Below are 26,844 nucleotides of genomic sequence, written 5' to 3'. Positions count from 1 at the left end.
TGTAAATGTGGTAGGGTCTGCAGTGGAACTACAAAGAGAAGTTTGAATACACGGTTGAAGGACCATAAAAGGCTTTGCCGATTAGGGAAAACAGGCAAGTCAGCCGTGGCGGAACATGCTCTTCAGTCGGGTGATCAAGTAGTGAAATTCTCGGAAACTGAAGTTTTATTTAGTATCACAAAGTATTATACACGGCTATATAGAGAAGCTATCGAAATATATAAACATGGGGATAATTTTAACAGAAAAGAAGAAGCCACGAATCTCAGCGATATATGGGCACTGGTGCTACAGAATCGATGAGAAGTTCTTATCTTTGATGTACTATGATAGAGAGTTATATTTTATCGTTGACAAGGTTTATCTCTGCTATCACGTGAAATCCAGACCACGCCCACTTTCCACGGTATTTAGGCCGTTCTTCGACGTCCGACTCGTCAGTCGGCAAGACTCAGCACAACCAGGAGCACCTCCGAAGATGTCCAACGGAGCCTTGGACGAAACGTCAGGGATAGAAGAGTTCCATGGACCACGGCCATACAAGCCGGAAGAATTCTCGGCAGCTGACACAACACTATTACCTCTTGTTTGCATAACAGCTAATTAGGCCAGCAGCCAATACATACATACATCAGTAAAAGTGTTGCATTATCTTGATATGTCGTGTAGATGTGTTGCTATTGTGACTGTTCCTGGCATCGTTTGTAAACATACAGAAAGTGATCATGAGTGCTACCTACGGGTAAAACGGCCCAGTCGAATAGACTGCAGCATTTCAGTTAAAAGTAAAACATCACTAGGGAAGCATTAGAGGTCTTCGGAACAAAAGACTGAACATCCATCACGCCATGAAGGACAACAGCGACCAATGATCGGGTCTGCTTCTTCACAATACGCGCAGAAGTCTTGTAAATTAGCAAAGTTGCGCAACATGTGCGCCGGCGTCAAAGTGATGTGGCGCAGACGTGGAATCGGTCCCAACTGAGTGTTGAGGACTTGTACCGCACAGGCCGTCCACTCTCAACAGAGGCACAGGATGATTGATATCCACGACTTGTGAGTCAACAGAATCGTGGTCTGAGTGCTCCAGAACTGAATTCGACTTTCGACGAGGCTCAGGGAAGTCATGTACCGCAGCAAACTGTTAGGAGATGCTTCCATGATGCGCATCGCCATTACTGACGACCGCGTCGTTAATTCTGCTCACGGATTCTATCCGCGGCCGACGCACCTCCCCGTCCCGGAAGCGGTATTTTAACACGCACGTCTATCCGGGCAGATTATTATTATTATTATTATTATTATTATTATTAGATTTCGTACGCACAAACGTTGGTTTGCCATTGTTTGTGCTCATATTCCTTTCATTCTACTGCGATTAGATAAACTGACATAACTTCCTCGAAGAAAATCCTAAATCATTGGTTATTTGTCCATCTCGATTGCTTTTATTTTTTTGAAATGATCGATTTCGGTGAACCATCCTCAGATCTGGCTGTAGCGGTTACAAGAGTAATATCCTGTGACGTGGCATGTAAATTTTGTTGATAAATTAGACGGTTTACTCTCGTAACCATTACAATCAGACCTGACGATGGTTCATATTGAGTCGGTCATTTTGAAAATTAAAGCAATCAAGACAGAGAATAAAAAATCTGTTTTAGTGCAACTACCTTGTTTTCCACTTGGCAATAAGCCGTCCAGTCCTTTCCTTGAGTTTTTTTCCTCGTGGCAGCTTGCCCTTCGGATCAGAAACTTTGCTTCGAAAAATTTCCCCATTCTGTATAGCTTGTAGTGAGGTGACTGCCAGCTTTACATTTTTCCTCTCAGTCCATTTCCTCGTCTGTTTCTGACTATTGCATTCATACAATACATCTGTTTGTTCAGTGAATTAGTCTACATTCATTCCCTTCCTACATCCATTAAACTGTAATCTGTCTGTAAATGTCTTTACTGTTGTATCTTTTGATTTACTGTTAGTACAAACTAAACTTTTAACCATTTTGGCCTCTGAATTTCTGTATAAGTTTTGTTCTGTTGTAAAGTTTGTTACACCAATTCAAAATCTGTTGAATGTGTTGCAGTGCGAAGTAGTAGTCATAATGGTAAATTTGAAACGTTTTGGCTCTGTATGTCTGGAGACACATTTCTTGTTTTAGATACATAGGGTGAAAAAAAAAAACCCTTCGCGGTGGGCATGCGATTCTTCATCCCAATTCAAGATAAAAACGTATCTAGCGAAACCTAGTCCCACCAATAGGTTTAACAGAAATACGATTTAAAAAACGAGGCTCTGGCCTACGTTGCGACTGCGTGCAACATGGCCAATAACAGGTTGCATGAACTTGGCATCGCCCCGGAGCTGTCTCATTAGCTCAGTGAGACGAAGCAATGCTGTGGGGAAAGATATAAAGACTCGCTGATGTTCGAATCGCGTTCGCGCCAAACATTTTTTTTTCAGTTAAAGCATCAAATTTTATCCAATGTACACCTACAATGAAAAATGTGGTAACTTGTGTATTTCCTTCTGTTACTGTTACCTATATTTAGACATTAAGACGTAACATGGAATTCTTACACACATAAACGACTACTAGAAAATAACAGTGGATCCAGTAACATTGTCTGAATCCAATGAGGTAAACCAGATTGCACATTATGCTAAGCACAATAGTACGATTCTATACATTTGACGTCGAGGCTTATCACCACTGAGCCGGCTCGCACACGTACGAGCAACGTTCACTTTAGAGAAGATGATCAAAGCATTTACCTTGGATTGGTAAACACTTTGCTACTCGCTGGATCATACTTTACTGGGCCCTAAGCAACACTCCTCCATCCACAACTGCCGAAGTGACATTCACGCGAACTATTTTGTCGTGTATATCCGTGGGTGGAGTACTACAAACTTTTGTCCCCATAAATAAAAATTTAGTAGGTTAAGGTCGGAAAACGTGGAGGCCAGAACACTGGACCTCCACAACCAATCCATTTCCCTGGAACCGCTTCATTTAAACAGTTACGTACATTCATTCCAAAGAGTGGCGTTGCACCATCGTGCTGAAACCATAGCTGTCGCCGAACACCAAGTGGCATGTTTTCTAATGCATTTAACAAAGTAGTGCAAAGAAACGTACGATACAGGGGCTCATTCAATTTGTCTAGCAATAGGTAAGGGCTCCATAGCACTCCTGCCCCGATTCCAGCCCACAGGTTTATGCCACAGCGTGCCTGAAAGCCTTATTCACTGGTGAGAGTGAGTTGTGTTCCAACCAATAATAGCTGTTATGGAGGCTGAAAATTCGTCAGTTCATATCACGATATTTATAAAATGTTCGTTATCTTCTGCTTGCTGCGAAAGACATTGACAGAACTGTATTCGTTGAATGCGGTTTCCTGGCCGCTGGTGTTGAGTTAACGTGTATTGGTGAACGCTGGCAAGAATCACGTCCTATGTTTGTTGTGTAAGTCTAGTCCTTGGACAAACCCTGTCCATCATTTTTGGACGAAGATTACCGGTTTCCCAAAGGCGTTGCTCCAGGCGACGAAAAATATTCTTATCGGGATGTCGCCTTTGGGGGTACCGTGGAGCATACGCAAGAGCATCAGCAGCAGTTTGGTTATCGGATGCACCCAGCATCAACAGCATATCGACGTATTCACCGTTTGCGTATTACCTCGGGAAGCCGCCCAACAAGTAGTTGTCAAGACGAGTTATAGTTGGGTTCTGCGCGGTTAGCCGACACATGCACACAGTTTACGCTATTACCATGTGACAAAACAAAGTCCTGCTGATAAACGAAGATAACTAGTGAACGGACGTCTAAAAAATACAAGAGGAACCGGGCCGAGGATTCGAAACATTGCTCCATGGTGTATGCGGGTTTGATGTCCCCGCAGTATTCAGTTAGCTACTACGGGAGGTATGGTACTGTGGGATGCTACACCTTCCTCTGCACATACCGATGCGCTGTACGATGCAACAGTGTTGCCAGCTCCTAGTTTTCATACATGTGTTTTCAAAATGCACCCGGTCTGTTTTTGCTGCATGAACTTTAATCTGTATGAGGAATCACGTGCCCACCTCCGCGTGCGACATTTTTTCATCACACTGTATAGGTGCGTTGCGATGGTGTTCTCATTTTTATAGTTTGCAACAGACTCCACTATTGTTTCTTTCATTATCATTTTCCTTAGTGATTTCACTAAGACAATTGCGTTGTTTAACTGACCGAGTGTGCCGTATTATCTTTCTATAAATATTGCTTTTTGGCAGAAGTACTACGTATGCCTCGTCTTTTCAAATGTAACATACATTTCTGTTAATTTTGCGGTCTGTTCAAAGTGTCCAACCCGTTGTGGAGCTGCTGTAACGTTACGAGTGACTATTGTTGAAAGAAAGGAAGGACGGAAGCAGGATTACGATTTAACACCCCGTCGACGATGAGGAGGATAAAAGGGAGGGAAATTGGTGGTGTCCGTTTTCATCCGGGCTTTGCTTTAATCGATGAAGGGAAATCAGGGAAGACCTCAATCTGGATAGCAGGACCTTCGTTTCAACCGCTGTCCTTCCGAAGACAAGTCCTCCGTCTTAGCACTACATCAGCTCGCTTGGTGAAGATCGTTAAATGGCAAGCAAAGGTAGGAGAGCATATCCCTAGGCCTTTCTGAGAGAAACAGTTTACGAGTACTGGAGAGAGATCTCGCCATCTTATTCCTGTTTTCATTGAGAACAGTTTTGAGATGTCTCTCGAGAAATGTTATAATCTGATGTGTAACATATCGTTTCCAGTCAAGTCAAGGGGATGTCCTCTTGGCGATTCGGGCTCTAGAGCCGTTTTCCGGTGGAAGGAAGCTCTACCTAGCCTGAAGCTGACGGCTTGGACTTTCCAATTCGTTTGAGCGGTTTGTCTTAGGGGCTGGTAAGTCTCTCATGAAGGTAGGTATGTTCGAGTGCCTGTTCGAAATAAAATACCGAAAAATCAAAGCAGGAAGAAGTGCTATTAGTGGGAGCAGGAAATAGCCAATGTAAGTGCCTGCAACTGATTCGGAGCAAACTGGATGAGAAGGCTCTGAAAGCTGAAATAATTTCGTGGAGCTACTTGCAGCTCGCGAAAGCCAGGGAGTCTAATGGCAGCCCTCACGGCTGTAGGATCACGTCACATGGCCCCTTAGAGTGCGGGTGGTGTTTTAAGCTTTCCACTACCGTTGGGACATACGCGTTACATGACAGCATATCAGAGAACCAGTGGGGATACAGCGTATGTTATTGAACTGTATCACTGGCCCATTGTGACGGGGAAGCCTGCTTACGGTTTGCGGTTGCTTATTGTTACAGAAAGCACCTGTAGGTAACGGTGCCCACAATGAGCACTTGTAATGTGAGCGTCTTTCCAGAATGTCTTGTAGTTTTGGCAGAGTTGTCTTCTGAAAGCCAGGTGGTATCTCTGAATTATCCCTGAGTCCTCCCCCAACCGCGTTGGAAAATAAAAAGGCAGGAAATTTTTTGTCATATTGTTATTTTGACCACTACGATAATTAAAATAATCGTAGATTAGTCTTTCACTCAGAAAAAAAATCGTAGTGAAAGGGTTAATGTCTTTTACAATTTTGCTGTAAGACAGTGCTTGTTTATGAACAACAATAGGGAAAGTCAATGACAATTTGTAGTGTGCTCACATGCTTGAATGACGAATTCTGCTTAGTAGCTTTTTAATTTTGTAGGCGAGTGTGGCACTTTAGAGAGCATGAATGTGCTCACTAGGAAGAAACTTTGTACCACAGTGTGTAGCTGTTAGTTACCTGGAGGTGGTTTTTAAAAAAGATGAAGGACTTGAAGCCACTAATTTTGTCTTCACAGAAAAATGAAATCTAATGTTGTCTGTGTAGTTTCTTGACCTGAAGGACTCAAAGCCATAATTTTTTTCATAGAAAATTGAAATGTAATGCAATTTCTGTAGCTTTTTCACCTACTGACTTCACACGTTATCCTGTTTTTGTTTTTCTGGAGACTAGCAGCAGAAGTTGCTTGAGACGGTGTATTGGCTGTTAACGGTGTAATCTTCCTTCTAAAGGTCGGATCTCGAAATACAGTTAGCTACTAAAGAGTATGCATTATTGCTTTTGGAGATAAAGAATGTTTTACTCTGTACTGCAGGTCAAAGCGAGGCAGGCGACCTCTGTGCAGACTGGTTATAATATTGAATTAATTTGGGCCCGACAATAAGCATTTCGTGCTTAATCTTCAGAGGAATGCGTCAACGAAATTAGTATGACGCGTCACACATCGGTGGAAGTGCGTGTAGTTCGGCAGAGGCCACGAAACAGACTTTTTACAGCGCTCGTGAACTCCACGTAAACCTATTTAATGTAGGGACCTTATCGATGGGAAGAGATGGAACTTAACATAAATTCTTCTTCGTTAATCCAGTCTGTGTCGCCTGGCCACCAAGAGCTGTTGCAGGACGATTTGATTCACGGATCCAGTTATACGGCTGCTTCCGTGTATAGCGATTTTACGACTATGACGAGTGGGGTCTGAAGATGGCATTAATCTAATGCCGAAACTGGTAGCACATGGAAGTTCATAAAATAAAATAAATTTCTACAATACATACGGCTGTTAGTAAAACATTGCATCAAAAAATTAAAATAAATTGGTTTCTTTCTGCATTGTTAATCGCCATTGTTTCCACTATACCACATCTGTTACTCCATCTTACTTTGCTGGATACTTTCTCTGGGTCCACCAATTGGGGAGAGTAAACAAACCTGTAGCCAGCGGCGGCAGTGATCCGGGCGCACGGGCGGCGCCGTGAAGCGCCGAGTCTCGCCGAACAGCTCGCGTAGGTCGGCGCAGGACTGCGAGGGGAACCCCCTGGCGGCCGCGTCTCCGCCGTCGCGGTGCCGCGCACGCGCAGTGTCCCCGTCCTCGGTTCCCGCGTCGGCCGCCGGCGGCGCGCTGCGCGCCCTCTTCCGCGACGCCGCCTCCTCCTCGCGCTGCGGCTGGCGCGGCCGCTCCTCGCTGACGCTGCGGCTGGGCGGCGGCTCCGGCGGCAGGCCGGCGCCACCCCACGGCGACGCGCGCTCCTCCGCCTCCGGCTCGTGGCGCGTCACCGCCCTCGCGTCCCTCCTGCGCGCCGCGGAGCGCGCCGCCGCCGTCTCCGCGTCCAGCCGAGCTTCGCCTCTGCCCTTGTCCCTGTCCCTGTCCGGCACGTGGATGACGGTGCGCGCCGACGCCTCCGAGCTCGCGCTCTCGGTCTCCGCCTCCGCCTCGGTCTCGCTGGCGGAGGCGCGCTGGCTGCGCGCCCACTCGCGCACGGCGCGCTGCTGACCGCGCGGCGCCAGCACCAGCAGGAAGTCGCCGTTCTTGGCGCGGCCGCCCACGGCCTCTTCCTCGGCGGCGGACACGTCCAGCGAGTAGCAGGTGCGCGGCGACGTGGCGTCGGTGGGGCTGGGGGAGCGCGCGCCCCGGCGGCGGTCGGCCGCCTCGCGGCTCAGGCTCAGCGACAGCCGGCGCTTCTCCGCCTCCGACAGCGACGGCAGCGCCGCCAGCGAGTCCGACTTGCCGCGGCGCGCCTCGCTCCTCTGGCGCAGCACGGGGTCCATCAGCTGCTCCTGCCCGATGGCCGAGTTACGGCGTACCTGCCGCACAAAAAAGTGGTTCAAATGGCTCTAAGCACTATGGGACTTAACATCTGAGGTCATCAGTCCCCTAGACTTACAACTAATTAAACCTAACTAACCTAAGGACATCACACACATCCATGCCCGAGGCAGGATTCGAACCTGCGACCGTAGCAGCAGCGCGGTTCCGAACTGAAGCGCCTAGAACCGCTCGGCTACAGCGGCCGGCTGCCACACCAGACCCGGCGATGGGCCACTGCTTACGCGTATTTCCTTTCCAGCGGAGACTCGGGTAACCTGTTAATTGTTGTCGTAAATCGAAAATCCCGATAACTGAACGTATGAAGAAGAGCGATGTTTGTACTCCTTTTGTCAGAAAAGTTCCAGGACAGGCATTACATAAAGCACACCAGTGACAAGACCAATCAATACCTTCACTGCGCGGTAACAACGGTGAAGTCACTGATGACAGTGCCACTAAAGCAGAGTTGTTGTGGTCTTCAGTCCTGAGACTGGTTTGATGCAGCTCTCCATGCTATCCTATCCTGTGCAAGCTTCTTCACCTCTCAGTACTTACTGCAACCTACATACTTCTGAATCTGGTTAGTGTATTCATCTCTCGGTCTCCCTCTACGATTTTTACCCTCCACGCTGCCCTCCAATACTAAATTGGTGATCCCTTGATGCCTCAGAACATGTCCTACCAACCGGTCCCTTCTTCTTGTCAAGTTGTGCCACAAACTCCTCTTTTCCCCAATTCTATTCAATACCTCCTCATTAGTTATGTGATCTACCCATATAATCTTCAGCATTCTTCTGTACCACCAAATTTCAAAAGCTTCTATTCTCTTCTTGTCCACACTATTTATCGTCCATGTTTTACTTCCACACATGGCTACACTCCATATAAATACTTCCAGAAACGACTTCCTGACACTTAAATCTACACTCGATGTTAACAAATTTATCTTCTTCAGAAACGCTTTCCTTGCTATTGCCAGTCTACATTTTATATCTTCTCTAATTCGACCATCCTTTTAGGGGACTGATGACCTCAGATGTCAACTCCCATAGTGCCCAGAGCCATTTGAACTTCGTCCATCATCAGTTATTTTGCTCCCCAAATAGCAAAACTCCTTTACTACTTAAAGTGTCTCATTTCCTAATCTAATTCCCTCAGCATCGCCCGACTTTATTCAACTTCATTCCTTTATCCTCGTTTTGCTTTTGTTGATGTTCACCTTATATCCTCCTTTCAAGACACTGTCCATTCCCTTCAACTGTTCTTCCAAGTTCTTTGCTGTCTCTGACAGAATTACAATGTCATCGGCGAACCTCAAAGTTTTTGTTTCTTCTGCATGGATTTTAATACCTACTCCGAATTTTTCTTTTGTTTTCTTTACTGCTTGCTCAATATATAGATGAAATAACATCGGAGTGAGGCTACAACTCTGTCTCACTCCCTTCCCAACCACTGCTTCCCTTTCGTGCCCCTCGACTCTTATAACTGCCATCTGGTTTCTGTACAAATTGTAAATAGCCTTTCACTTCCTGTATTTTACCCCTGCCACCTTAAGAATTTGAAAGAGAGTATTCCACTTAACATTGTCAAAAGCTTTCTCTATGTGTACAAATGCTAGAAACGAAGTTTTGCCTTTCCTTAATCTTTCTTCTAAGATAAGGCGTAGGGTCAGTATTGCCTCACGTGTTCCAATATTTCTACGGAATCCAAAATGATATTCCCCGAGGTCGGCTTCTACCAGTTTTTTCATTCGTCTGTAAAGAATTCGTGTTAGTATTTTGCAGCTGTGACTGATTAAACTGATAGTTCAGTAATTTTCACATCTGTAAACATCTGCTTTCTTTGGGATTGGAATTATTATATTCTTCTTGACGTCTGAAGGTAATTCGCCTGTCTCTTACATCTTGCTCACCAGATGGTAGAGTTTCGTCAGGACTGCCTATCACAAGGCCGTCAGTAGTTCTGATGGAATGTTGTCTACTACCGGGGCCTTGTTTCTTCTCAGGTCTTTCAGTAGAGTTACGAGGCGTGTTTTTTTAAGTAAGTACCGTTTTGAAATTTAAAAAAAAGCCGTGCTAAGATATCTCAATAATTTTATTTTTACGTGAAAGCCTGTACCTTAATATACGCACTGACGCCATTACAGTCCGATTGTTTCTTGTTTACGTTGTGTACTGTGTGTTTAAGATGCCTCCGATAATCATGAGTCCCGCCGACTGTGAAGTACGGGCTGTTATAAGATTTCTTAGTGCTAAAGGCCTAAAAGCGATCGATATTCATCGTGAGATCTTCGCAGTTTACGGAGAAAACATTATGAGTGATGGAATGGTAAGAAATTGGGTGAGAGCATTTAAAGATGGCCGCACAAATGTGCATGATGAACAACGGAGTGGGCATCCTTCGTTCGTTAATGAAAGTTTGGTGCAGGAAGTGGACAATAAGGTGAGGGAAAACATACGCTTTACGATTTCCTTCTTGCGGGATGACTTTCCTAATGTTTCTCGTAGTGTTTTGTATGGCATTGTGACCGAACACTTGAATTACCGAAAATTGTGCGCACGTTGGGTACCGAAAATGTTGACGGATGTGCAGAAAACCAAATGTTTGGACAGTGCATTGACTTTCCTTGAGCGGTACCACAACGACGGTGATGATTTCTTAAGCCAAACTGTTACGGGCGATGAAACATGGGTGGCCTGCGTCACACCAGAATCAAAGCAACAGTCCTCTGTTCCTACACTTGAAGAAACACCTGGGCGGTCAGCGTCTTCAGTGGTTAACAAGTCAGGCGACAGACTTCTATGAGGAGGGTATTCAAAAACTGGTACAACGTTATGACAATTGCCTCAATATTGACGGAAATTATGTAGAAAAGTAGATTAAGGTACAGGCTTTCATGTAAAAATAAAATTATTGAGATATCTTAGCACGTCTTTTTTTAATTTTAAAACGGTACTTACGTAAAAAAACACACCTCATATTATACACGGTTTCCCGAAACTCCTTCACCAAAGAAGAAGAAGTAAATATTCCTGAATCAAGAACAACTGCCAAGAAACATAGAAATAGATATCCTCAGTGTCACAAAGCAGCTTAAAACACTTAAAAAAGGCCAGGCTTCCGGTCCAGATTGTATACCAGTCAGGTTCCTACCAGAGTATGCTGATACAACAGCTCCATATCTAGCAATTACATACAACCGTTCTCTCACAGAAAGATCCATACCTAAAGACTGGATAATTGCTCAAGTCACACCAATACCCAAAAGGGGAAGTAGGAGTAATCCGTTGAATTACAGGTCCATATCACTGACGTCGAGTTGCAGTAGGGCTTCGGAACATATACTGTATTCGAACATAATGAAGTACTTTGAAGAAAACGATTTACTGATACATAGTTAGCACGGATTCAGAAAATATCGTTCTCGCGAAACAAAACTAGCTCTTAATACTCAGGAGGTAATGAGTGCTATCGACAGAGGATGTCAAATTGATTCCATATTTTTGGATTTCCAGTAGGCTTTCGACACTGTTCCTCACAGGCGTCTTCTAACCAAACTGCGTGCCTGTGGAATATCGCCTCAGTTGTGTGACTGGATTCGTGAGTTCCTGTCAGAAAGGTCACAGTTCGTAGTAATAGACGGAAAGACCTGGAGTAAAACAGAAGTAAATCCGGCGTTCCCCATGAATGTGTTATAGACCCTCTATTGTTCCTGATTTATATTAAGGACACAGGAGAGAATCTGAGTAGCCATCTTAGATTGTTTGCAGATGATGCTGTCATCAGATGACCAAAAACGAATTGCAAAATGATTTACATAAGATATCTGTATGGTGCGAAAAGTGGCAATTGACCCTGAATAAAGAAAAATGTGAAGTTATTCACATGAGTACTAGAAGAAATCCGCTAAATTTCGATTACGCGATATGTCACACAAATCTGAAGGCTGTAAATTAGGATTACAATTACAAATAACCTGAAGTGGAACGATCACATAGATAATATTGTGGGTGGAGCAAACCAAAGACTGCGATTATTGGCAGAACACTTAGAAGGTGCAACAGGTCAACTAAAGAGACTGCTTACACCACGTTTGTCCGTCCTATTCTGGAGTATTGCTGTGTGGCGTGGGATCCGCATCAGGTGGGACTGACGGATGACATAGAAAAAGTACAGAGAAGGGCAGCTCGTTTTGTATTATCGCGAAATAGGGGAGACAGTGCCACAGGCATGATACGTGAATTTGAGAGGCAATCATTAAAACAAAGGCGTTTTCCGTTGCGATGGGATCTTCTCATCAATTTTCTCCTCCGATTGCGAAAACATTCTGTTGGCACCCACATACATAGGGAGAAATGATCATCACGATAAAATGAGAGAAATGAGAGCTTGCACAGAAAAATTTAAGTGCTCGTTTTTTCCGTGCGGCGTCCGAGTGGAACAGTAGAGAGACAGCTTGAAGGTGGTTCATTGAACCCTCTGCCAGTCACTTTATTGTGAATAGCAGAGTAAACACGTAGATGTAGATTTCTAAGTTGCAATAATAAAAAGTAACAAATTTTGTTTTTATGTTATCTGGTACGTGTGTATCCTTGAAATAACCTCGCCCATGTCCCCACGCAAACTCACTATATGGCAGGGCTGTACTTAGCAACATACTGTTTGGGTTCTTGGCGGATTAGATGCAGTGACGCAATGGATGCTGATTGTGAGCAATGACTGAACATTAAGTTCCACGTTAAGCTCGAGAAAACCCCCACTGAAATGCGGATAATGATTAAGGAAGCATATTCAGGCGAGGTATTTTCAAGAAGTCGTGTTTTCGAGTGACACAAAAGGGTTCGTGAAGGCAGAGGTTCAGTGCAAGACGATGCCAGAGCTGGTCGCCCGCCTACAGCACATACTGATGCAAACGTGGGGCATGTACGGCAGTTATTGCAAGAAGACTAAGTCGATGTGCGTGCGGCATCAGAACAACTTTATTTGAATCATATGCGCCATAAGATTTTATGCGAAGATTTAGGGAAACGAAAACTTAATGCAAAACTCGTCCCTAACAGATTAACAGAAAGAGGAAAGACGAAGAATTTCTGCTGAACTACGGGATGGAGCCACACGTGAAACCCATTTCTGTCAAAGATTATTGCTGGCGATGAAAGTTGGTACTACCAGTATAACCTCAAACGAAGTGTCGAAGCGCTGAATCGCTGAGTCCTGGATTACCAGCTTCTAAAAAAGTCAAATGACGATCTTCGAGAACAAAGATAATGTTAATCGCATTCTGTGATAGTAAAGGTTCAGTTCACTATCAGTATGATCCTCCAGGACACACAGTGAACCAAACTCTTTACAGCGAAATGTTGAAACGTTTATGACGAGCAATTCTACATCGCCGATCTGATGTGTGGCATTCTCACGACTGGTTCTTACAGTATGACAATGCACGACAACACACTGCATTGTTACCTCGTATCTGGCCAAATATTCTGTTTTTGCTTTCCCACATCCGCCATATTCGCCTGACCTCTCGCCTTCCAATTTTTTCTTGTGTCCGCGAGTGAAATGGCGATTGAAAGGAAAGCTTCATTATGATATCGCAGACATCCAACGGGCTATGGCAAATGAGCTTACAAGCATTGCAGCTGACAATTTCCCTGCTTGCTTCCAATGGGAAAGTGTAATTTTCTATTTTTTTTTAATTGTCCTGGAACTTTTCTTACAAGGGGAATATTATCAACTCTAGAAAGATAACTTATATCACCTGAGTATGATTGTCTTTTACATATGTTGTTATGTGGTTATTTTCCTAGCGTTAACATATAATTTTAGGTGTTTATTCAAAACAATAAAAAGAAATTAAATTTATTAAAATGAACAAAATTCAATATTTATTAAGACATCAGAGAGTCATTTTCATACGTACATATTTTCTTAAAATTACTAAAATAGTGAAACCGTAACCCTCGAGCGTCAACCACAAATAAAGCATTGTCTTCTGATTTTGTCTGTTATAAACGGTTTTTTGAAAGCTTGCAACTGTTAGAACAATGGGTTTGTTAATTTCCTGGCAGATTAAAACTGTGTGCCAGACCGAGACTCGAACTCGGGACTTTGCCTTTCGGAGGCAAGTACGCTGGCATCTGAGCTACGTAAGTACGACTCGCGACCTGTCCTCACAGCTTTTCTTCTGCAGTACCTCGTCTCCTACCTTCCAAACTTTACAGAAGCTCTGGAAGCTCTTGGGAGGTAGGAGACTAGGTACTGGCAGAAGAAAAGCTGTGAGGACGGGGCTTGAGTTGTGCTTGGCTACTTCAGATTGTAGAGCAGTTACCCGCGAAAGGCAAAGGTTGTAATCTGCCAGGAAGTTTCATTTGAGCGCACACTCCACTGCAGAGTGAAAGTATCATTCTGGAAACATCCCTCAGGCATTGGCTAAGCCATGTCTCCGCCATATCCTTTCTTTCAGGAGTGATAGTTCTGCAAGGTTTGCAGGAGAGCTTCTGTAAAGTTTGGAAGGTAGGAGACGAGGTACTGGCAGAAGTAAAGCTGTGAGGAGGAGGCGTGAGTCGTGCTCGGGTAGCTCAGATGGTAGAGCACTTCCCGGCAAAATGCAAAGGTCCGAATTCGAGTCTCGGTCCGGCAAACAGTTGCAATCTGCCAGGAAGTTTCATATCAGTGCACACTCCGCTGCAGAGTGAAAATCTCGTTCTGGAAACATAACCCAGGCTGTGGCTAAGCCACGTCTCCATCATATCATTTCTTTCAGGAGTGCTAGTTCTGCAAGGTTAGCAGGAGAGCTTCTGTAAAGTGTGGAAGGTAGGAGACGAGACAGAAGTAAAGCAGTAAGGAGGGGCCGTGAGTCGTGCTGGGGTAGCTCAGTTGGTAGAGCACTTGCCCGCGAAAGGCAAAGGTCCTGAGTTCGAGTCTTGGTCTGGAACATTTAATCTGCCAGGAAGTTTCAAATGAGCGCACACTCCGCTGCAGAGTGAAAATCTCGTTCTGGAAACATTCCCCAGACCGAGGCTAAGCCACGTCTCCGGCATATCATTTCTTTCAGGAGTGCTAGTTCTGCAAGGTTCGCAGGAGAGCTTCTGTAAAGTGTGGAAGGTAGGAGACGAGGTACTGGCAGAAGTAAAGCTGTAAGGAGGGGCCGTGAGTCATGCTGGGGTAGCTCAGTTGGTAGAGCACTTGCTCGCGAAAAGCAAAGGTCCCGAGTTCGAGTCTCGGTCCGGCACACAGTTTTAATCTGCCAGGAAGTTTCGTATGAACACACACTCCGCTGCAGAGTGAAAAACTCATTCTGGAATGGGTTTGTTTATAAATAACTTTTCTGCTACCAGTCACGACTTTCTTTTCGTTCATATTTTAGACGATGCGTTTCGGGAAATGATTCCCATTTTCGTGTGTATTTCTTGGTAGTATGCTGTTTTTATGTAATGTTTTCGGTTTGTGAGGTTCTGTGTTTAACGTGTGTGAGGCTCTGAGACTACTCGGAATAAGGAGTGCCGTTACCTGCAGGCGCTGGCGCCTCGTAGGGGAAGCGGCCGCGGGTTCGTCGCCGCTGTAGATCTCCGTGAGCTGCGACTTGAGCGCGGCCACCTGCTCCACGGAGAGGCTGCTCCAGAGGCGGCTGCCGATGCCCTCGTAGTGGCGGCGGCTCAGTGCGGGGGGCGGCGACCGGGAGCCGGTGGCTCCGGAGTGGCGGGCGTCCACGACGGCGCGGCCGCGGTGCGAGCCGGCCACCGAGCTGAGGCTGCCCGCCAGGTCGAGCACGGAGGCGCCGCGCCACAGCGGCTTGTACACGTCGCGCGCCAGCTCCAGCTCGCGCAGGCGCGCCGTCGACGGCGGCCGCGGCGACTCGGCGGCCTCGAGCACGGCGTGGCGCAGGTCGTCGACGGAGCGCTCCTTGCAGCGCAGGCCGCGGTCGGGCCGCCAGCGCAGGCGCTCCGCGTCGGCGGCGGCGAACAGCAGGCCGCGGTCGCGCTGCGCGGCGCGCAGGCTGCTGCGCAGGCGGCGCAGCTCCTCGTCGGCGCGCTCGGCCGCGCGCAGCCGCCGCCAGCGCTCCACGTCGACGACGAGCGAGCCGGCCGGCAGCCGCGCGTGCGCGCGCACGTCGCCCGCCGACGTGGCGCGCTCCAGCTGGCCCAGCCGCTCCAGGCTGCAGTAGAAGCTGCGCAGCTCGCGGAAGCGCGCCGACCGCTGCGACGAGTGCAGCAGCTCGGCCACGTAGGCCGGGTAGTCCGCCAGCGACGCGGAGCTGGCGGCGCGCGACAGCGGGGCGGCCCCGGGCGCGCCGCGCGCCTCCGCGTCCCCCGCGCTGTGCGCGCGCACCTGGCGCGGCCTGGGCCCGGTGGGGCCCTCCACCAACGGCGGCGGGCCCGGCGCCTTGGCGCTGCGGATCCTGCGGCTGGACGGGGAACGTGTGGGCGACGCCGGCGGCGGCGGCGGCGGCGACTCGCGGTCGCGGCGGCGCGGGGGCGGCGACCTGGCCGCCACTGTCACCGTGCTCACCCAGCTGGCCGTTGACGTGCTGGTGGCGGGCGGCGGCTCGCTCTTGCTCCTCCTCTCCTTCAACTGAACAAACGCGATAGAGTGTACAAATAGCTGTAATTTTGTACGAGCCTCTCAGCGATCCAAAAAATAAACTATTGTTGTTGTGGTCTTCAGTCCTGAGACTGGGTTGATGCAGCTCTCCATGCTACTCTATTCTGTGCAAGCTTCTCCACCTCCCAGTACCTATCGCAACCAACATCCTCCTGAATCTGCTTAGTGTATTCATCTCTTGGTCTCCCTTTACGATTTTTACCCTCCACACTGCCCTCCAATACTAAATTCGTGATCCCTCGATGTTTCAGAACATGTCCTACCAACCGATCCCTTCTTCTAGTCAAGTTGAACCACAAGCTCCACTTCTCCCCAGTTCTATTCAATACCTCTTTATTAGTTATGTGATCTACCCATCTGATCTTCTGCATTCTTCTGTAGCACCACATTTCGAAAGCTTCTATTCTCTTCTTGTCCAGACTATTTATCGTTCACGTTTCACTTCCATACATGGCTACACTCCATACAAATACTTTCAGAAACGACTTCCTGATGTTAACAATTTTCTCTTCTTCAGAAACGCTTTCCTTGCCATTGCCAGTCTACATTTTATATCCTCTCTACTTCGACCATCATCAGTTATTTTGCTCCCCAAATAGCAAAACTCCTTTACTACTTTAAGTGTCTCATCTCATAATCTAATTCCCTCAGCATCACCCGACTTAATTCGACTACATTCCATTATCCTCATTGTGCTTTTGTTGATGTTCATCTTATATCCTCCCCCCATGAACCATTGACCTTGCCGTCGGTGGGGAGGCTTGCATGCCTCAGCGATACAGATAGCCGTACCACAGGTGCAACCGCAACGTAGGGGTATCTGTTGAGAGGCCAGACAAACGTGTGGTTCCTGAAGAGGGACAGCAGGCCTTTCGGTAGTTGCAGGGCAACAGTCTGGATGATTGAGTGATCTGGCCTTGTTACACTAACCAAAACGGCCTTGCTTTGCTGGTACTGCGAACGGCTGAAAGCAAGGGGAAACTACAACCACAATTTTTCCCGAGGGCATGCAGCTAGAGACAACAAAGGACTTGGAAGAGCAAAAATAAACTGTTCGTCCAAAAAGTTCCGCATATAACCACAGTGACTGCATTGACAGCTCGAACTAACAACTGTAAACTGTACATTTGCATTCGACCAGTCAGTTCTGAGCAGACAGTGTTAAATAGCGGGAGTGCGGCTGCAGAGTGTCCACACACTGTTGTGTCACAAATGGCAAAGGAACAACATCCCTAAATTAGGACTTGTAGATATTCTCCAAAGTCTTTTGAAGAAGAGGAATTCACGTGCAGAGCTCCAGAATGAGATTTTTCACTCTGCAGCGGGGTGTGCGCTGATACGAAACTTCTTGGCAGATTAAAACTGTGTGCCAGACCGAGACTTGAACTTGGGACCTTTACCTTTTGCAGGCAAGTGCTCTACCGTCTGAGTTACCCGAGCACGATTCACGTCCCGTCCTCACAGCTTTACTTCTGCCAGTACCTCGTCTCCTACCTTCCAAACTTCACAGAACCTCCCCTGCGAACCTTGCAGGGCTAGCACTCCTGGAAAAAAGGATATTGCGAAGACGTGGCTTAGTCACAGCCTGGGGGATGTTTCCAAAATGAGATTTTCACTCTGCAGCGGAGTTTGCGCTGATGCGAAACTTCCTGGCAGATTAAAACTGTGTGCCGGACCGAGACTCGAACTCGGACCCTTTGCCTTTCGTGGATTTCGCAGCAGAGCTTCTGTGAAGTTTGGAAGGTAGGAGACGAGATACTGGCGGAATTAAAGCTGTGAGGACGGGGCGTGAGTCGTGCTTGGGTAGCTCAGATGGTAGAGCACTTGCCCGCAAAAGGCAAAGATCCCGAATTCGAGTCTCGGTCTGGCACACAGTTTCAATCTGCCAAGAAGTTTCATGTGCACAGTTTCTCCCTCATACCTTCATCCCTGAAGAAATATGACAATGCATGGATGCCTGCTAAGGCTTGACTGAAATGCAAAATGCGCGAAACTGATACTCAAAAAACGAGACTTGACATTCTGAATAGCAATCCACCACTAAATGTCGAAGTGCAGAAATTCACACTAAGGATCACCACTTTATGACATAAGTAACATTCGAGCCAATGCGACACGAAAGTTTAAGAACACTCCAAAGAAGGACATTCTCGACAGTTTCGAGTGTTCCTCACATCTGGACTCCTGAACAAAAACGACGACACGTGGACTCTTTCCGAGGTGTGACTGACATGCAAAATGTGGACATTTCATTTCCAGGAAAGAAAACGATGCAGTGCACAAATTCACATGAAGGGTCAACACTCTGATGACATAACTGACATTCAAGCCTATGTCAAGTCTGAGTTTAGCAACACCCCATAGAAAGGTTTTCTTGAGAGTTTCTCACGGTATATGAATGTTATGTGCATTGTTCTCAAGTGTGGGGAGACTATGTAGAACACCAAAAGCAATGAAACCACTATTTTAATTTTTCTCTATTTTTTTATTCATCCAGGTCCGAAACTTTCTGAACTCACAAGGCACTGTCGTCACAAGTAGAAAGACTTCCACTAGCTTCTACACCCTTAAAAACTTTCGAAACATCTTTCTACAGGATCTGAAATGTAAACACATGCCATCACTCCATCTATTGAATCTACTCTTTTGAAAAGTAATCCAACAAGGCATAACTAGTGAGAACACTAGATAGAACTAACTACAAGTGCTTGTGCTCATTACTTCTGCAACATCAGTCTGTTTCACCATGATAGTGTTCCATATAACCAGTTAATTTAGTTGTGGCTAGACAAACTGTGTGATTACCATAAGCCGTGACTGCTTCACCGGATCCTCACTGCACATACACACTGACACAGAAACAGCTACCATGCATTCTTTGTACAATTAGTAGCCCTCTTACTTTTGAGATGAAGCTGAAGCAATTTCTCCTGTCACCCCCACAACATTTCCCCAAAAATTAATGTACGAGGGCATACTCAAAGTAATGCCCCCAAATTTTTTGTGTGAAAACTCGCAGAGCATTTTAAATAAAACAAACGTTAGCAACAGTCTACGTCTTTATTCTTCATGCCTACACATTTATTTGTCAACGCACTCATGCTGGGAAGGAACACAGTGGGGGACCACTTTGCTAATACTGTCACTGCAGACTGTTTGACTTTGTTGATGGGGCCACAACCTCACTTCTGCTGGCACCACTTCATCATTATCAAAGCGAAGTCCTCAAAAGCGTTCCTTAAGTTTTGGAAACAGATGAAAATCGGATGGGGCAACACATGGTTCTATGTAGGATGACTGATGACAGTGAACCCAAGGTGTCTGATTGTTGCAGACATCAAAGTGCTCATGCATGGTCTCGCATTGCCAAGTTGAAACATAGGGTGTTAAATGTGCACGTGGACTCTATAAATGCATGCTTTCAGTTTTCTCATGCACCGACATAGTTACATTACACACTGCCATGTTACAAGCTGCAATTTGGAGCCCTCTAGCGACAAAGGGTTGCAACCTGCATCAGCGAAGTGGGAAAGTCGATGGCATACTATACATGACATGAAAAACCTCAATCAGTACTGAGAACAGAATAAACAATTCGGAGGCAATACTTTTCAGCAAGCCCCCGTAAATGGCCAGTTTTCCCTCTGTCAAACAATAAAGCTAAAAAATGGTTCAAAGGCTCTAAGCACTATGGGACTTAACATCTGATGTCATCAGTCCCCCAGACTCAGAACTACTTAAACCTAATTAACCTAAAGACATCACACACATCCATGCCCGAGGCAGGACTCGAACCTGCTACCATAGCAGCCACGTGGTTCTGGACTGAAGCGCCTAGAACCGCTCGACCAGCAGCCAGCCAATAAAGCTAAAGCTCTCATCTTCTCCCAGTTCTTTTTCATTTCAGTTCTCAATACAACACGTCACTTTCTTTTACCCTGCCTTCACTGTGTTTTACTACATTACTCTTCCTCTCCCTCCTCTACCCCACCTCTCATGTCGAAACTGCTAGCACTCACTTTAAATCTCCCTTATTGAAATTAGTTTTTATCGCTGTACTTCTCATGAATACCTGTTTAAGTGTTCATGATGAATGTAAACAGTGTTTTCCTTTTCCTTTATCAGTATGGTAATTTCTAAATATTGTATAATTTTGTATTTTAGATGTAACTTCTAACATACTTAATGAATGCAGGAAGTATGTGAGAGAGAACATGATGGCCTCAATCTTACCAGCGTCATCCTCACATTCTATTTATTAGAGTAATATCACGAAACTGGGATCAATGACTTGGTTAACAAATGACCATAATAGAGTATTTCCCTGTAACACCTCCATACTTAGCAATCATATACATCTTCTCGCTCAACAAAAGATCTGCAGCTGAAGACTGGAAGTTGCATAAGTCCACCAGTACTCAAAAAAGGAAATAGCTGCAATACGCTGAATTACAGATCCACATCACTGACGGCGATTTGCAGCAGGATTTTGGAACATACACACTATTCAAATATTCCGAATTACCTTGAAGAAAGTGTTCTACCAACAAACAGTCAGCATGGATTTGGAAACTATTGTCCTTGTGAAACACAACTCACATGAAGTAAATACTTGTAGATGTCCCAAAGGCTTTTTAGATCTTTCCTCACAAGTGACTTCTAATAAAATTGTTTGCCTATGGAATATTGTCTCAGATGTGTGGATTTGTAATTGCCTGTCAGAGAGGCTACAGTTTGTACCAATGACAGGAAATCATTCATTTCATCAGAAGTTACATTTGGCGTTCCCCAAGCAAGTATTATAGGCCCTTTGCTCTTTCTAATCTATATAAAATAGTTAGGAGAAGATTTAAGCAGCCCTCTTAGATTATATGCAGATGATTCTGTCACTTACCATCTGGTATGTCATTGGAAGATCAAAATCAATAGCAAAATAACTTAGACAAGATATCTGTATGGTACAACATGGTACCTCATATCCAAAGGTCCACCCTGAATATGTCTTTATGCGGCATACAGTTCTTGGTTTCCTGAATGGGGTGGGGGGGGGGGGGGGTGGGGGGGGGGGCGCGGGGGAGTGTCTCCGTGTCTCCGGCGCTGGTGAGAAAAATTAATGGCCAGTACAGTGACACATAGTGAGTGCTGTATGGACAAGGACATGTGTATAACGGTTGGTCGCAGGGAGGGCTGAAGGCAGTACAGAGCAATGTATGAAATACCTGCATGCTATTCCGTATACTGGCAATGTGAACAGAGAATGATACTAAGATTGCCACATATTGGTGGTCCCTCTTTCTGTGCGAGTAAGCCAGTTTTAATGAGACTGCTTGTTTGCTTCCTGTTGCTTGTCGACTGGCCAGCCACATCCTTACAGACGTCCTTTGAAGAACAGTGAGACTTCTTGCGTCATCGTGAGTATGGGAGTTTCATGACACTATAATATCAGGTTATGGAGTACCTGAGATTGTAACCCACCACACTAAAGAGTACTTTATCATTCAGTCCTCTTGTTAGGGTTAGTAGGCATGACACCTTAGTTGTGACGCTAGTTCTGAGAGTGGTACCTTTACGAGGTCCAATGATTAGGACTAGATACCGTTAGCAAATTTAAATGTGCAGCACTATCTCCCATGCCCCGAATGATTGTGTTTCTTGTAATCAATGGTCATGTTCTATGAAACGCCATTAGTCAGTTTCAATCTGCAGCGCTTCTCCCCTGTGCGCTGAATAGTTGTGTTTCTCGTAATTAATGCTCATATTCTATGAAAAGGCATTGGTAAATTCAACTGTACTTCCTACCAGGCATCAATTATGTTTTCCTGTAATTAACGTTCATGTTGTATGAAAAAGTGCTAATAATTAGTAAAATTAACTGTACAGCCCTTTCACCCATGCATAGAATGACTGTGTTTCCTTTAAATTAGAAGGTAAAGTGTTCTTTTAGGGTAATGCGTATTTAGCTAAGCGTCGTACTTTCTCAGAATGTTCTGAGCTTCAAACCGACTGATCTTTCTCTGTTTTAGGAAGTTTCTATTTTTCTCTTATGCGCCCTGTTCTGTAGTGAACGCCTTGTGGAAACACAACGCGGGATACCTGGACCACATATGTGAGTTCCCACTGGTGGATCTGCATATGCTTGGTACTACTGTGTAACTTTTGAAACTGTTGAAATGGATTCACCTTCTTAAAGGATTCTTTTGCTCATGGTATATTAATTAACCTGGCCATTGTGCTGTTTGTTTAGGGAATTTTATGATTTTGGTGATGTTCCTGTGGTTTTAAAAGCTGTCTTAGAAATTTTGTTATGTCTTTGAAAATTATATTTGTTTAAAAATTTTTCGCCTAAAGAGTCTGCTTATTGCCCCCTTTAAGCAAACACCGAGTATGGGCTTGGTGTAAAAGAAAAAAAAATTGTGTGTGTACTGTGTAAGTAATGCTTAAAGTTGGTAAACCGATTGTGACTTATTCATTCTTTATGGCATATAAAGCTTCCAAGTTTTAATTATCAAGTGTACTTATTACTGGCGCATACAGGCTGAATTTGTGAGCAATAAAGATTGTTAACTGCTTTTGCTTCTATGGGCTCAGTGGCCTTCACTTCCAGATCCTCCTGTCCTGTTATCACTTTTCACGAGAAGCGGCTACTGACTAAATAATGAAAAACGAGATCACCCATATGAATGCTAAAAGTAATCAGTTTAGTTTCGGTTGCACAATAAATCAGACAAATCCAAAGGCTGTCATTTCAATTAAATACATTGGGATTACAATTGTGAACAACTTAAAATGAAATGTTCACACAGATCTGATGTCACCAAACTTTTCCCACAGTGGGCTGGATAACTAACAAAATGAGAAACGCAGGGCGCATTATCATTCTGTATAATGCTTGGGAAAAAGAATGAAAGCTCTGGGAAAGAGGTGAAAAGCTAATGTTACTTAAAGTCCGTCTTGATTGCAAATTTTTTTTTATTCATATGACCGGTTTCGGTTCATTCAGAACCATCTTCAGATCTGATATTTCAGTTACAGGAGTAACCCGTCCAAATTCAGCAACTTTCACATGTTACGTCACATAAAAATAGATAATATTATGTGACGTAGCATGTGAAAGTTGCTGAATTTGGACGGGTTACTCCTGTAACTGAAATATCAGATCTGAAGATGGTTCTGAATGAACCGAAACCGGTCATATGAATAAAAAAAATGCAATCAAGACGGACTTTAAGTAACATTATAAAATCACTGATTGCTGTTATCCCATAAGACATTATGTCTGTTCTTGCAAAGTGAAAAGCTAAGTCCAGCATTCCGCATTAATCTTGGGTGAGTTGCACGTAATGCACAAAAACCAATGACAACCATCATATGTATTTGCCAAGAAAGTTGTCATAGGAGGTGACGTTAGCAAAAAGATAGTTACATCAGACCTAGTGTGCACATATTCGTATCCCATAAACTAAGGAGAAAAATCTTCAGTGAGATTTGTGAAAGCGACGTTCGGCTTTCAAGATACGATCAGTGTTTTGTTCGGTATTGCTGCATCCAATTAAGAGAACTGCTTTCAAATGTTCTTTAGTAAATCTCGTTCGATGCGCTGACTGCATATACTTCACTTTCCTAAATATGTGCGCACAGAAAAAGTTGTTCCAAACACTGATACCATATCAATGGCAAATTTCTTCATTTCCAGAAACTCAACATCAGGTAGGCAGTGGTAAAATTCAACAAGTTTTCCTTCTCGATGCTTGTCTTTCAACAAGCCATGTGCTTGCAAATCAATACGCTCCAACTGTAATTGAACTGCTACATTATCAAGTTTACAACGAAACTGACTCACTCAGTTTTGTGTGTTCATTAAGTGTTAACACTAGATAGATCCCTTGGGGAAGGAGAATCAAAGAATGCATTTTGTTACCGGAACACTTAGAAGACGCAACACGTCTACTAAAGAGACTGCCTACATTACGCCTCTCCGTCCTCTTCTAGAGTATTGCTGCATTGTATGAGGTTGGTGCCAGATAGAATCAGATTACAGAACATAAGCTTCTTTGCCAAGATCGCTAACAATAACGTGTATTCTGGATAACCGGTTTCGGTAATCAATGCTACCATCTTCAGATCTCGACAGACAGGTTACTGAATTTAAAAAAATAGCAGTAAGAGTACTATTTCTCATGAATTAGCAGGAACGCAACAGACCTGCCAATTCATGAGAAAGAGTACTCTTACTGCTATTTTTTTAAATTCAGTAACCTGTCTGTCGAGATCTGAAGATGGTAACATTGATTACCGAACCGGTTATCGATAATAAATGTTATTAGTAGCGATCTTGGCAATGAAGTTTGTTTTCTCTAATCTATTATCACAGCTCGCACATTGCGGCTCAAAATGACTAAAACTAGCAGATAGAATTAGTGGAGGGCGTCGAAAAAGTTCAAAGAATTGCTGCTCGTTTAGTATTATCGCGAAACAGGTGAAAGAATGTGACGCAGATGACATACGAGTTGTGGCAGCATTCATTAAAACAAAGGCGTTTCAAAAGCGTTTTTCATTTCAGCGATATCTTTTCATGAAATCTCTCCTACAAATGCGAAAATATTTTGTTGACGCTCACCTACCTAGGGAGATACGCACATCGTAATAAAATAAGAGAAATCAGAGCTGAACGGCAATATTTAAGTGTTCGATATTGCACTGCCTGTGTTGTTAAGAAGAACGATGTTTTGTTGTTTCGGACAAGCCTGCACATCGGAAGGAATAAGCACCGTTCTTGTTAAAAACATAGGCACTGCAATATCATACCTATCTGCCGATTCCAGGCAACGACTTTCAAATAAAGTACGTTATTGGAGTGCCTGTACTATCCCTAATTACGATGCAAAGTTCCTTCGGACATGCATTCCAGTAAAAATGTCTCCCCTGTACTGGAATATACATAATGGATGTGCGAGTACAGGTTGTAGACATATGGTTGACGGCATATGGAAGCTGAGGCCTGGCCGTGAGTCGTGCACGGATAGCCTAATGGTAAGGCGACCGCTCGCGATATGCGGAAAATCCGGGTTCGAGTCCTGGTTCGGCACAAATTTTCATTTCCGTCATTGCATTATACATCTGATGGTAGTCCATAGTCACAACTGCGATGGCTGTAGTAACCACAGTGCCTGTTCCTTTGGACATGCTTGTATGTATGAAAGGACATTGCTAATCTGGAATAATACAGGCACGGCAATACTGTATTTATCTGCCGACACCAGGCGACTGACTTTCAAGTAAAACTGTCTCCTCTGTACGGGAATGGTTGAAGGCATATGGAAGCTTGGGCCTGGCAGTGAGTCGTGCACGGATATGAGTGAAATGCAGAGTAATGATGTAGATGGAGATATAGATGTCAACAGCTACTATTCTGTGATCCTTTCATTTTTCCTGTCATATGATATCAGGCAAACAGCATGATCATTATGTCAGACCTGCACAACATTTTGATAACATTAGTTTCATCATCAGGCACACTGATTAACGACTGATGCCAGGAGGGTGCTGTCGATAGTGTTATAGCTGCAGTCGCTTTCAGCCGGCCAAAAATCCCACATTGTGTAATCGCTCTAGTCGACACCGCTCGACAATGCACAGTTCACAGTCGTGATGTCGTCTCCCCTACATCAACAGATTCATCTTGCTGTTTGGCCTCTGCTAATCTGTTTTCATCTCTAGTCTACGTACTCGCTGTTTTAAGCAGACTGAGAGCAGGATCATCGGCTTTATTGAGGCTGCACCGTGAGTAACAATTAATGAGGATATCTGTGTTTTTATTTTCGATGGATTCTGTTATGTTGCAAACCCCCAAATGGGGAGCTGTGTCAGAACCTCTTCAAATGGTTCAAATGGCTCTAACCAGTATGGGACTTAACATCTGAGGTCATCAGTCCCCTAGACTTATAACTACTTAAACCTAACTAACCTAAGGACATCACACACATCCATGCCCGAGGCAGGATTCGAACCTGCGACTGTAGCACCAGCGCGGTTCCGGAATGAAGTCAGAACCTCTGCTTGGTTGAAATTCATGGAGTTTCCCGCTTTCAAGTGTCACTCTACGACTGTTACTTGCTTAGTTGTTCCAAGTGTATATGTTCTACTGGTATTCGATGCAATATTCTTCCACAGTTTCGACAATCTGCCCAACATATGAGAAATCATACTGGCTTGGGATCATTCTCTGGTACAAGACAACTCAGTACCGTGACGCTAAACGACAACCTGCTTGAATAAATGAGCAGTGGAACTGACATGCAAACCACTAAGGTGGCTTCTGATCAGGTTGAGAGCCACATGACATTAACTAACTCTGCATACAGTACATATTAAATTTATTTTAGTCAGTCATCAGTTTGCATCGTTACATAATATGAGTAGCACATATACAAAAAATGTAAGTAGTAAGGAAACTGTATCTCTTGTTTACCTTATCAAACATGTTCTAGCACATTAGTGCAGGCATATGAAGTTGGCTCCATGATACTGAAAAGTGTCAAACAGACGATTTCAACTCTTTACGAAGCAATTTAAATTACCTGCATACAATG

At 44.8% G+C, this 26,844-nt stretch overlaps 1 protein-coding gene across 1 annotated transcript in view; it reads right to left on the bottom strand.

Moving 5' to 3' along the window:
- LOC126234476 (serine/arginine repetitive matrix protein 2-like) overlaps positions 1–26,844 on the bottom strand; it is an 894,711-nt gene that overhangs the window by 13,110 nt on the left and 854,757 nt on the right. The window contains exons 22-24 of the mRNA XM_049943200.1: positions 15,164–16,225; positions 7,324–7,647; positions 6,775–7,281 (exon numbers count right to left, since the gene is read on the bottom strand). Of these exons, the coding sequence (XP_049799157.1) occupies positions 6,775–7,281; positions 7,324–7,647; positions 15,164–16,225 (1,893 nt within the window). The remainder of the gene's footprint in view (positions 1–6,774; positions 7,282–7,323; positions 7,648–15,163; positions 16,226–26,844) is intronic.

This window comes from Schistocerca nitens, chromosome 1 (genome assembly GCF_023898315.1).
Source record: "Schistocerca nitens isolate TAMUIC-IGC-003100 chromosome 1, iqSchNite1.1, whole genome shotgun sequence".
In the NCBI taxonomy this organism is placed as follows: Eukaryota; Metazoa; Arthropoda; class Insecta; order Orthoptera; family Acrididae; genus Schistocerca; species Schistocerca nitens.
Note: the sequence above shows the minus strand (reverse complement) of the source record. Positions and strands in the feature narration are given on the sequence as shown.